Here is a 13693-nt window from a genome sequence, read left to right as displayed (position 1 = left end):
CCTCATCTTCTGGTACTCAAATCAAAGCCAGGCACAACCTGTTTGCTTTTGACAACTCCTCCAAGGGATGTTCTGAACTGGAATGACTGCCTCCCTATGATATCATAGGCCAATCATTATACGGTAGAGTTTCAAGTAGGAATCGGCATCCACAACCACCCTTGACCGTGTTGTGGAACGTCGGCCGAGGCCCTGTTGTTTTTTCTTCCTCCCTCACTTTTTCACCTTTATTTGCTATTAAATTTGTTTTCTCAGCAACTGCTGGAGCGATTGATATGAAACCTACAACATAGGAGCACCTACCCATGGAGAATGTTTTAACAAAGTTGCATGACGATTTGATGGAAAATGCGGCCGGTTTCCAAAAAGTCTGTTTTCTGTTGGTGTGGGTTGCAGGGTGTTTCACGCGGCAGGAATAAAGAAGAACAATTGCAGCAAGAATTAACCTTTGAATACCCCATAAGAACAATGATTGTATAATTCAGGCCAGGAGTTTGATTACAGGTCCGCAACCTTGCAATGACAGAAGAGGTCAGTCATATATTCGTGTACATCCAGATTCCAACAATAAGTTTCCCAATACAATGAAGAACCATCCACTGCTCCCTTGCATTTGTGTAAATCAAAACATCGACGCTTAGAAAACGTAAAAACAAAATATGTTACGAGTTACGCAGTCACCCGATAAAAATATAATTAGAAATACATTCCAAGGCTTGGAGGGAATGTTTTGTGAGGGCATTCAGTAATGCAAAATGTGCCAACACCTGCCAGAGCTACTGAATCATACAGCAAGAATTAACCTTTGAATACCCCATAAGAAGAACAATGATTGTATAATTCAGGACAGGAGTTTGATTACAGGTCCACAACCTCGCAACGACAGAAGAGCAGGAAGCACTGTATAATTCAAGAAGTGTTTGTTTGACTTGTGTGCACACCTGAACCGCTGGATCGAATACCTTTAAAAACAAATCATAGCCCAGTGGATTCAGGGTGGGAGGATGGCTGCAATTCTCTCTATGTATCTGTGTATCATACGTAGCCACCTAGTGGGTGTTGGTATCACAAGTCAGAACCATTTAAGTGGGGGAATTATCATTCGTGTGTTTGGTTGACTTCTTGGGTAATGAACGTAGCGCAGCAACGAAGGCTGGAAAGGGTGGAAATGCGAATGGATCGGTGGATGTGCGGAGTATCGTTGAGAGTGAGGAAGACAAATGATGAATTGCGAAAGATGATGGGAATAGAGCCCGTGATAGATGCTGTGAAGAGAAACAGGTTGAGATGGTTTGGTCATGTGTTGAGGAAGGGTGAAAGTGACTGGTTGAGAAGAGTGATGGAAATGAATGTAGAAGGAGGTAGAGGACGGGGAAGACCGAGAAAGACTTGGCTGAAGATGGTCGAAGAAGAAATGCGGGCAAGGGGGTTAACAAGGGGAGATGCAGAAAATAGGGCAAAATGGAGAACATTGTTATGGGGACCGCAAGGCTAACCCCCGCTCTTGCAGGGAAAATGGCCTTAAAATGCTTGTTGTTTGTTTGTTGTTGTTTGGTTGACTTCTATGCACACCTGGACAGCTGGATTAAACGTCACCTCCTCTTCGCCATTCTCTCGAGCCGCTCTTTGCCCTGTGCAAAAGAGCCTGCATGACCAGGGCTGTCCTTCTCCAGAGACCAGATCATGCCTGCACAAGTCCATGCCTGCCCCCATTGTATCTGGTTGAACCCGCTATGGTCGGTGCCATTATCAGGGTTATTAATTTTCTGGTTTATTAGTACGCGTGCTCAGTGGCGTAGTGATGGTTTGTGGCGCTCGGGGCAAAGGTAAAAAAAATAGCACCCCCTGCAGGTACTGACTGTCAGAAATTCCTATTGAGGGGGCCATATGAAAGAGCTCTCAGCTTCCCCGGCGGGCTCAGCAGCAGAGGTCTGGAATCTGTTCAAAATTAGAATAGATTTCGATATGATCTCCTGAGATGATTAGGCTAATTAACGACAAAGAATCCGGAAATATTTCTCTGTTTCTAAACACGCGCCATGTTAAGGTGTATCGAGCTGTTTAATAGGTCCTTCCATCGCATGGTATTCCGATTACCAAATAAATAACAAAAACAATGATAACATTGTAACAAAGCATTTATTAAAACTAATAATATTAACAAAAATAATAATATTCGTACCATTTAGCCATAATAAAACGAACATATAATCCCCGCCCTGGACCATGCAGACCTGGGCTTGGTGAAAGGTAAACTATTGCTGAAGCAGTAGAGCAGGCAGGTATGCTACAAGGCCGTTAACAAAAACTACATCAAACATGCATGCAGCATGGTGTGGTATTTCTATGGCCTAGAGACTAGAGCTGAGAAGACAGAGCAGTAGAGGAAGGAAAGGAAGTTAAAGAACTCACTCGACACGTGATCCTGGCCTCGCTGATTGGGACATAACACCGTGAGATATCTAGATTTGATCGACGTAATTACATAACAAACGTCCAACAGTTACACCCTCCATCCCTTGGGCCAATGGGCGATCTCCATGTTACCGAGTGCATATTAAACCTCATTATACAAGATAAGAGATCCATGCAGCAGGCAGTCCGATAATTACGAACAATGTAACATGGATTTATTTACTCTGAGAGATGTCCGTGAAGTTAGTACCCTTGACCCTTTACCCGATTCAAAGTTAGGGTTGTACCATTACAAAAATGGGGGGTGTTGTGGATTTCTTTGTACAAAAGGTAGATGCAAATGCATAAATAGGGTAAATTATGGACTATGGTAATCCGATAATGGTTCGAATCTTGTAAAGGCCTGAGAAACATAATGTAAGACACGAATGGGGCAGTGGTTCGAATCCAATAATGGTTTGAATCGGGTAAAATAAAATTGAATCCGGTAAACGTTTGAATCGGTTAATGGTTCGAATCCGGCAGTGGACTGAATCGGTAATGGCCTGAGAAACATAACAGCAGCAACAACAACAACAAGCACGACAACTCTCACAACTCACCCCTCATTCAAACTTTTACCCTATTCAAACCTTTACCCGATTCAAAACCTTTACCCTATTCAAAACCTTTACCCAATTCAAAACCTTTACCCGATTCAAAACCTTTACCCGATTCAAAACCTTTACCCGATTCAAAACCTTTACCCGATTCAAAACCTTTACCCGATTCAAAACCTTTACCCGATTCAAAACCTTTACCCGATTCAAAACCTTTACCCGATTCAAAACCTTTACCCGATTCAAAACCTTTACCCGATTCAAAACCTTTACCCGATTCAAAACCTTTACCCGATTCAAAACCTTTACCCGATTCAAAACCTTTACCCGATTCAAAACCTTTACCCAATTCAAAACCTTTACCCGATTCAAAACCTTTACCCGATTCAAAACCTTTACCCGATTCAAATCCTTTACCCGATTCAAAACCTTTACCAGATTCAAACCTTTACCCGATTCAAACCTTTACCCGATTCAAAACCTTTACCCGATTCAAACCTTTACCCGATTCAAACCTTTACCCGATTCAAAACCTTTACCCGATTCAAACCTTTACCCGATTCAAAACCTTTACCCGATTCAAAACCTTTACCCGATTCAAAACCTTTACCCGATTCAAAACCTTTACCCGATTCAAAACCTTTGCCCGATTCAAAACCTTTACCCGATTCAAAACCTTTACCCGATTCAAAACCTTTACCCGATTCAAAACCTTTACCCGATTCAAAACCTTTACCCGATTCAAAACCTTCACCCGATTCAAAACCTTTACCCGATTCAAAACCTTTACCCGATTCAAAACCTTTACCCGATTCAAAACCTTTACCCGATTCAAAACCTTTACCCGATTCAAATCCTTTACCCGATTCAAAACCTTTACCCGATTCAAAACCTTTACCCGATTCAAAACCTTTACCCGATTCAAAACCTTTACCCGATTCAAAACCTTTACCCGATTCAAAACCTTTACCCGATTCAAAACCTTTACCCGATTCAAAACCTTTACCCGATTCAAAACCTTTACCCGATTCAAAACCTTTACCCGATTCGAAACCTTTACCCGATTCAAAACCTTTACCAGATTCAAACCTTTACCAGATTCAAACCTTTACCCGATTCAAAACCTTTACCCGATTCAAAACCTTTACCAGATTCAAAACCTTTACCCGATTCAAAACCTTTACCCGATTCAAAACCTTTACCCGATTCAAACCTTTACACAATTCAAACCTTTACCCGATTCAAAACCTTTACCCGATTCAAACCTTTACCCGATTCAAACCTTTACCCGATTCAAAACCTTTACCCGATTCAAACCTTTACCCGATTCAAAACCTTTACCCGATTCAAAACCTTTACCCGATTCAAAACCTTTACCCGATTCAAAACCTTTACCCGATTCAAAACCTTTACCCGATTCAAACCTTTACCCGATTCAAAACCTTTACCCGATTCAAAACCTTTACCCGATTCAAAACCTTTACCCGATTCAAACCTTTACCCGATTCAAAACCTTTACCCGATTCAAAACCTTTACCCGATTCAAAACCTTTACCCGATTCAAAACCTTTACCCGATTCAAAACCTTTACCCGATTCAAAACCTTTACCAGATTCAAACCTTTACCCTATTCAAAACCTTTACCCGATTCAAAACCTTTACCCGATTCAAACCTTTACCCGATTCAAAACCTTTACCCGATTCAAACCTTTACCCGATTCAAACCTTTACCCGATTCAAAACCTTTACCCGATTCAAACCTTTACCCGATTCAAAACCTTTACCCGATTCAAAACCTTTACCCGATTCAAAACCTTTACCCGATTCAAAACCTTTACCCGATTCAAAACCTTTACCCGATTCAAACCTTTACCCGATTCAAAACCTTTACCCGATTCAAAACCTTTACCCGATTCAAAACCTTTACCCGATTCAAACCTTTACCCGATTCAAAACCTTTACCCGATTCAAAACCTTTACCCGATTCAAAACCTTTACCCGATTCAAAACCTTTACCCGATTCAAAACCTTTACCAGATTCAAACCTTTACCCTATTCAAAACCTTTACCCGATTCAAAACCTTTACCCGATTCAAAACCTTTACCAGATTCAAACCTTTACCCGATTCAAAACCTTTACCCGATTCAAAACCTTTACCCAATTCAAAACCTTTACCCGATTCAAAACCTTTACCCGATTCAAAACCTTTACCAGATTCAAACCTTTACCAGATTCAAACCTTTACCCTATTCGCATCTTACATTATGTTTCTCAGGCCTTTACAGGGTAAAGGGTAAAGGGTAAAGGGTAAAGGGTAAAGGGTGCTAACTTCACGTACATCTGTGCGAGGTGATAGAAATAAGAATTACGAAAAAAGTGAATTCGGATGGAAAGGAGTTTGTAAACATCGACATGACGCATTGATATGCAGTACGGAGTTTAAACTGTAAAACGTGGTTCTGAAAGTTGCTTTTCATGATCTCACAAGTTCGTTGTACGATAATTAATATACAATACAAACAAATGGAGCATTAAAACGTTTTTTTGAGGGTGTAGTTTGGCACCCCATCCACTGCATGCCTGGTGCTGTCGCCCCCTCCGCCCCCCACCCCCCATTCCCCCCACACTCCACCCTCATCACTATGCCACTGCGCATGCTTTTCTATTAGTTTGTCCTTTGACCACATGGTTCGTCCCGTTAATATTTTTTATCACTGGCTTCCCTACACTAACCGTATTCTTCTAATAAATTACTCAATTCGGCCAAGGCCAAGAGAGGGGAGGTCGAGGCAGTTTATTCCTAATATGCAAAACACCCTGCAACCCATGCCAATAGAAAACAGACTTTTTGGAATGCTGGCCACATTTTTCATCCAATCATCATGTGACGACGTTAAAAAACGTCATCTGCATGGGTAGGAGCTCCTATGTTGAAGGTTTCGCATCAATCACTCAAGCGGTTGTGGATAAAACCAATTTAAAAGTAAAAAGGTGAAAAAGTTAGGGCAGGGAAAAAAGAAGAAAGTGAGGGCCATAGCTGACATTCCACAACATGGTCAATGTGTTGTGCACATCTATTACAAGTAATTGAAAAGTTGAACCAAACGTTCTGCATGCACATGATCAAAGCAGCATGAGCTTTTTAAAAAATGGTAGTTGCACATGTGGTTACATGACCTGCAGCAATGGAAAGGTTCAGGTGTGAAAACTCAAAGGAAGTTACAAGATTATCACAGGTTACACACCTGAGCTCTTACTCCACTTTCTCAAGATTCAATCCAGCATGGATTCAATCGCTCAGTGCACAGTATAAATGAAGGCAAGCACGGCTCCATGCTGTGTGCAACATGCGCGTGCTCACATACCTGTAAAAGCGTCTGTGGTGCTTTGGGCTCCCATACCTTCCAGCAAGCAGGAGAAACAATCACACAAGCAGTCACCGACACAATTTCAAAGCAGTTTTTACACCAAGCACTCTTATTGACTCAGTAAATAAAAATCATGCAATCACCATTTCTGGGGTGTTGGGTGAAGCACTTTTGCACTACAGCAAAATTGTTGGGTGAAGTTCAAATCTATCTATAATTCCAGTAATCTCTGTGTGTTTGTTTGTACGTTTGTACGTTTGTACGTTTGTTTGTTTGTCTGTGACCGCTGTTTCTCGACAACCACGGGTCCGATATACTTTAAACTTGCCAGGTATATTGCTGGGGACCCGAGGATGTGCCTTTTCAAGGTTTTAAATTAATCGGACAAGTACTTACCGAGCTATGGCGATTTAGCCGTTCGCCGTTCGCTTTGGCGTTGCGAATGGACCAAACCATTGCATGTAAATAGAGGGGGGGGTTCTGTGGTCGTTGCGAATGGACCAAACCATTCATGTAAATAGAGTGGGGGGGGGTTCTGTGGTCGTTACTGCCACGTGGTTTCAAAGTTTTTTTTTGCTGTTGTTGTTTGCACGCATGTTTTTTTGCACCCACGTACGGGCACGCCCTAGGATGTTTACACACACACACCCCCTACACAAATGTTTTTTTTTTTTTTTTTTTTGGCAAGGAACGGTCACCCACGTACGGGCACGTCCTAGCTTATATATAGTACGGGCATGCCCTAGTATTACAAATTTTCAAATAAGAATGCTAATGCATGCAGTGATGTATTTAGTATTTTCAGTTGCAAGTGTTGCAAGTTGCAAGTTGAAATTTTCAGTTGCAAGTTGAAATGAAAAATTGCAGGTATAGGGTCCATACAGGTTGGGGGTCTGGAGTATGCCCCAGATGCCGGAGATTCCTCGAGGATCTCTCCTACATTTTGAGATATTTCTGACCATAACAAGACCGACAGTCTAACAATGGCGTAGCTGGGCTTGTTTGATACTTTAGTTGAAGAGGATAGTATGACCTGGGTGATGATACCAGTTCGCAGTGAGCAAATCATGTAAGCATTCAATTTTTTTGACTTCAGGCATGGACAGCCGGAGAATGGCAAACAATGAACCAAGACACATTCCACATTCCTGCGCCACCTTCAGATGTCAGACAATGACAGCACATTCTCCATATTTTCATCCCAAACAGCATCATTCATCATTCCAATCCAAAATTAATACGATAATAATACAGTCAGACTATTCGTGAGGAATATTCGGACTAGTCGGACTCCATTATTCATGGGGGATATGTTCCTGGGAAATGCTGCAAATTGCGAAACCGCGAACGACAGGGCATTGTTTCAATGGAAAGAGGGGGATTGGTTTAAGAATCGCGAAACTCCGCGAATAGCAAAGAACAAACCGCGAATGGCGGGGCAAAATCCGCAAAAGGTGAGGCAAATCCTGAGAATGTCAACAAAAATCCACGAAGGTCGATGAAAGACCCGGAAATGGGGAGACAAACCCACAAATGTTGGCGATAATGCACGAATGCATGCCATGCCATTGTTTAAATGGGAAAAGGGAGACAGCTAATTGCACCAATACATGCTGTGGAGGGTTTTCATTCTGTACAGTAACTCGTGTAATAGATACGTGTTATGCAGCTGGTGGGAAGCAACGTTCATAATCTGTGGGATATCCCACGAAGCAACGTTTACTGTCTGTTGGGATATCCCGCCAAACATTGTTTACCTGTGAACAGCGGCAGGATATCACATGAAGCTGTTCAGTGTGAATGGCGGACTATCCCACGAAAGCCATGAAAACGCGAAACACACGGCAGCGAATGCCGGAGCAGGTCATGCTCGTGGCTCGCAGAAGATGTTTTTTTGTTGCGTATGTCCAGCTGTTTTGTGCATGGCTGTGAAAGATGGGTTTTATAAATGTGTCAAGCTAGCAGCTCATGAAAATATTTTTTTGCGCCCCCGAAAAACCACAAATTCGCGAAACACGGCCGCAAATAGAAACAAAACCACAAATTAGCGAGACACTTTTCCGTGAATCGAGAAACAGGTTGCGTTTTATCAACTGTGAATACGCGGAACCCGCGAATAGCGGGGTCCGACTGTATATCAAAATATAATGTGAAATCATGAATATATTACTATATTATTGAACCAGCAAACTGTCGCCATCTGTTCACTTCCAGATTCAGGGGCAAGTTCCATGTTGTCGCATTTCAAAATCATAATTGGATTGAGGAATTTCTGAAACCTCCTAACTGCCTACCTCACAACACCCGCTGGTGCCGACACCCCCAAAACGTTCCACAGAAGGTTATTACATTTCCTTTTAATAAAATATACAACTGTAATGGTTACTAAACACATCCCCCTGTCAGGTGACCAGAACTGCAGCTATGTTTGGTGTACATTTGTGGAGATATACGGACAGACACAAACTGTTCTGGATGACATTGCACTGTGGGATACGCTGTAAAAATAACTTTTAAGCTTGCCAACATTTTGGTACTTTTTAAGCATAATCTAATTTTAAAATTCATAATTTGTATCACCGACACTAAGTAATAACAGTTCTTGGAATACGACAATAAAACAAAGAAAAGAATACAAAACATTGACAATGGCATTTTTTGAAACTGCAGTTTTTGCTCATTTGTAAATGTTATAGTCTGTCCACATGTCTATTTTGACTTTGAAATATATTAAAGACCAAAAAGATCACAAAAACCTAAAAGACCATGAAGATCCAAAATTCCCCAAAGACCCTTAAAGACCCAAAAGACCTTTAAAAACCCTGAAGACCCAAAAGACCCTGAAGACTGAAAATATCCAGAAGACCCTTAAAGACCCAAAAGACCTTTAAAAACCCTGAAGACCCAAAAGACCCCGAAGACTGAAAATATCCAGAAGACCCTTAAAGACCCCAAAAACCAAAAAAACCCAAAGACAAAAAAGATTGAAAAGACCCAGAAGATCCAAAAGACCCAGAGGACCCAAAATATCTCAAGGACACAAAAGATCCTGAGGACATAAAAGACCCTGATCACCCAAAAGACCCAAAATAAGAGTAATTATGTCTCTTACATTGGAATTGTAGATGGTGGCTTGCAAACCGAGCCTCAAGGTTGGTGTACAGAAGCATTAAAAAAAAAAAAAGGCGCAGGGAGGTGAAATTCGCTGTACGTGATGTGCAATGCTCACGGAGTAAACCAAGTGTTCATTTACGTCTGTAGGATGTCTAATAAATAAAGAAGATATAGGCACACCTGACACTAGGCCCAGGCTTCAGACTTTGGCATGCTCACGAGGCTGTACCGTCAAAAACTGCTCCATCCGTCATTTTTAACGAGTTTTATATAAGTATTCAAAATAAATCGCTGGAAATCTAACATGCCCCCCAGCTGCTGGACAAGTTTCATCACTTGTTGGCACACATGCTTGTCTTAGGGAGTAATTGTTTAATAACTAACATAATTGTTTAATATAGACAGGGCTAGAAAACTAAAATGGAACAGATCTTCAGGACAGGAGCAATGGAACCTTGGAGTATGTATCCGATGTAACCAAAATAGTAAAAACATACTTAAGTCTTTATCACGGTTCGCCTGGAAGGCAACGGCTGACAACGGCAGGGCCATCTTAACAGCATTGTAGGCCCTGGGCAAAGTAATGTACTGGGGCCCCGACCCACCCATCCACTGAAATAAAACTAAAACTTTCAGTAAAATTAAACATATAAGAATTAGCAAGAATTAATAGCAAGAATTATAGCAAAAATTAATAAACACAAGCGTTTTCTCCAGTTCTCCCAAATTTTAAGGGTGCCTTCTCCCAACTGCTGTTTTCAGATCTCCCCAAAGGTATTCAATGGGATTTAGATCTGGACTCATTGCTGGCCACTTCAGAACAGTCCAGAGTTTTGGCTTGGACCATTCCTGGGTGCATTTTGAAGTGTGTTTGGGGTCACTGTCCTGCTGCAAGACCCATGACCCTCAATGGAGACCCAGATTTCTGACACTAGGTTGGACATTGCGCTCCAAAATGCCTTCGTAATCTCCTGATTTCATGATGCCATGCATTCATTCAAGGTACCCAGTGCCAGAGGCAGAACAGCAACCCCCAAAACATCACTGAACCTCCTCCATGTTTGAGGGTAGGGAAGGTGTTCTTTTATTTGAAGGCTTCATTTTGTTTTCTGTAAACTTAGAGATGATGTGCTTTACCAAAAAGCTAATTTGGTCTCATCTGTCCACAGGACATTCTCCCAGAAAGATTTTGACTTGTTCAGGTGTGTTTTAACAAACTCGAGTCAGGCTTTCTTATGTCTCTGTCTTAGGCCCCCTTTACACAGCACGGAGATCGTTGGGTGACCATTGAGCGATCAGAAATTGGCCCGATCTCTCAACGATCTCCTAAGCCTCGAAAAAGCCGTTTCTGTGTAAATGTTTGGGAGATCCTTGTGCGCTCGTTGTGCGATAAAAAATTCAATTTTCCCCAATGCCGCACTTCTCATCACCGCGGCAATCTCTCCCCAATCTCTCAACGAACGCTCAACAATCTCTCAAGCGGAAAATGATCGCCCAATGATCTCTCAGCAATCTCGGCCCCGGTCTTTCAATGAACTCTATTGGTCTTTCATCGAACGCTCAGCGATCCCTCACTGATCACTCAGCCATCTCTACCTTTTGGGGTCGAAAAATTTGGCGTTCATTGAAAGATTGCTGAGACATCATTGGGAGATCGATGAGATCGTTGAGCGCTCCTTGAGCATTTGTTGAGAGATCGCTTCCCTTGGCGATCGTTGAGATCGTTTTGGACCGAGTCCAAACTTTGAGGAGACCGTGGAGATCACTGGAGATCACTGGAAGATCATTGAGAGATCATTGAGAGATCTTGGCGATCGCTGGGCGCTCATTGAGATTTTTTCATCGCTCAACGATCTCTCAACGATCGCCACCCCTGTGTAAAGGGGGCATTTGCAGTGGGGTCCTCCTGGGTCTCCTACCATAGAACCCCCTTTCATCGAGTTGTCGATGGATAGTGCAAGTTGAAACTGTCGTACCTTGTGTCTGTAGGTCAGCTTGAATCTGTTTGGCAGTTGATTGAGGTGCTTTCTCCACCATTCAAACAATCCTTCGCTGAAATCTTCCATTAAGTTTTCTCTTGCGGCCACGTCCAGGGAGGTTGGCTACAGTGTCATGGGCCTTAACCTTTTTGATAACATTGCGTATGGTGGGCACAGGGACATCAAGGTCTCTGGAGATAGACTTGTAGCCTTGAGATTGTCCATGCTTGGCTCTAATCTTGTGTCTGACCTCCTCGGACAATTCTCTGGTTTTCTTTCTTTTCTCCATGGCCATTGCGGTACACACAGTGACACAAAACAGCAGAATGACTCCTTTTCTCTATTCAAAGTGGTTGAATGAGTGCTTTTTATTTTGCAGGCACCTGCAACTGCCCACATGTGAGTTCAATTCCAAAGTAAAGGAGAATCACCTGCTTGAAATCCAATTATTTCTATCAACTTCTAAAAGGTGCCAATAATATTGTCTGGGACATTTTAGGATGTGTGTGGAATAAGCTAAGATTTAGTAATTTTTTCAGCTTTTTTTGTTTTGTTCCACTGCAAACCAAAGAAATGCATATGTGGATACCAAACTATTTTTTTAATTTCAACAATTTTCTGGAAGAAATGGTGCATTATTTTAAAAAAGTGCAAGGGTGCCAATATTTTTGGCCACGACTGTGTGTGTATATATTATATATATATATATATATATAAAACACAGTTTGTGTGTGTGTGTGTGTGTGTGTGTGTGTGTGTGTGTGTGTGTGTGTGTGTGTGTGTGTGTGTGTGTGTGTGTGTGTGTAATGTTACCGATAGACTCCGAAACGGAGAGGCTCACGTGCTTGATATTTGGCATAAACATGGCCATTGAGCCTGGGACGAACATGGCCGACCTCAAAATATTTGACGATCCATATTTTTTATTCATATTTACCTCAGCGCATTTCAGCGAAGTACCCGCTAATCTCAGCCGGTGTCAGAACAGCTCGCTGATTCGCTCAGAGCGATCACGTGATGTTCCATCCCCGCCGCTAGACTGATTCGCTCAGAGCGATCACGTGATGTGACCATTGCCATTCACTCCACATAGGTGGAGATGCAGTTACCGGGCGCCATCTTGTTTGGCATTCGATGCTGGGCGATGGTGATTTCCGTCACACGTTTGCACGTAATTCAGAGCGAAAAGCGATCGTGTTTTGTGTCGATTTTTGTCGATTTTGTGCGATATGAATTAAATGTCTTTGATAGGGACCGGTAATTCCGCCAGGGGCGCTGCGCGCACTACTTACGTCACACTGTGCATGGCAGTCTGTGACCGCCGTTGCGGTGCAATGCTTTGCGGGCAAATCGTTTTTATGCCATGGTATGTCATATTTTGGACTTAACCACTCTTCATGACTGATCATGTGACATCTACACACTCATGGCTACCACCGAGACGGATCCTGGTTTCACGTGAGTAATATTTACCATATTTGCTCGATTTTTGAAACCGATGCATGCAAATATCGTGTCTATAACACACCTAAAATATTTTTTAGAAGGAATGAGCACATCTCCCCTTTGAAAGTTCCCCCTGAAGTGTGTCCAGGTGGAATTTCTAAGTCGTAGGTCTTAGCAACTCTCAGCAATCTTTTACCGCATGGATTTATCTCGAGTATTTACTAAACTGTGCTAAGTTGAAGTTGCGTACATATTTCAGCAGTTTTCAATGTAAATCGGTGTAATGTAACCTCCCCCCTCCCCCCTACCCCTCCCCCACCTCACCCTCCCCCCCTGCCCCCTCCCCCCCCTCACCCTCCACCCCCTCCTCTCCCCCTCTCCCCTCCTTCCCATCCCCCCCTCTTCTCCCCTCTCCCCCTCCCCCTCGCCCTCTTCTCCCCTCTCCCCCTCCCCCTCGCCCTCTTCTCCCCTCTCCTGTGATTGATGCTGTGAAGAGAAATAGGTTGAGATGATTTGGTCATGTGTTGAGGAAGGATGAAAGTGATGGAAATGAATGTAGAAGGAAGTAGAGGACGGGGAAGACCGAGAATTGATAGCCATGTACCACTCACTTACCTTTCTTGTTCCCAAAACGGTGGAACAGCAAGAGACCATTGTAATCTGCCTTTCTGAGCGACTGCATGATTGTGTGTCACACAGATATACTTTAATATAGACCATTCATTCTCAGATCTGAGCCTGGTGTTGGCTTAGCGGCTAGGGTGCCAGCTT

The 13693-nt window shown here is 42.7% G+C and overlaps 2 protein-coding genes across 5 annotated transcripts in view; one reads left to right on the top strand and one right to left on the bottom strand.

Annotated features, from left to right (window-relative positions):
• LOC144892693 (protein FAM200C-like) overlaps positions 1–13693 on the top strand; it is a 1175895-nt gene that overhangs the window by 679697 nt on the left and 482505 nt on the right. The gene's annotated exons all lie outside the window — the stretch shown is intronic.
• Positions 1–13693, bottom strand: part of KCNAB2 (potassium voltage-gated channel subfamily A regulatory beta subunit 2) — a 214426-nt gene that overhangs the window by 120841 nt on the left and 79892 nt on the right. For 2 of the 4 annotated variants that reach the window (XM_078780851.1, XM_078780852.1), the window contains exon 3: positions 6381–6416. The exons of the other annotated variants lie outside the window; for them this stretch is intronic. In XM_078780851.1, coding sequence (XP_078636977.1) covers positions 6381–6416 — 36 coding nt within the window. The remainder of the gene's footprint in view (positions 1–6380; positions 6417–13693) is intronic. 4 annotated transcript variants of the gene reach the window in all.

Source organism: Myxine glutinosa, chromosome 6 (assembly GCF_964187855.1).
Source record: "Myxine glutinosa chromosome 6, kmMyxGlut1.1, whole genome shotgun sequence".
Lineage (NCBI taxonomy): Eukaryota > Metazoa > Chordata > Myxini > Myxiniformes > Myxinidae > Myxine > Myxine glutinosa.
Note: the sequence above shows the minus strand (reverse complement) of the source record. Positions and strands in the feature narration are given on the sequence as shown.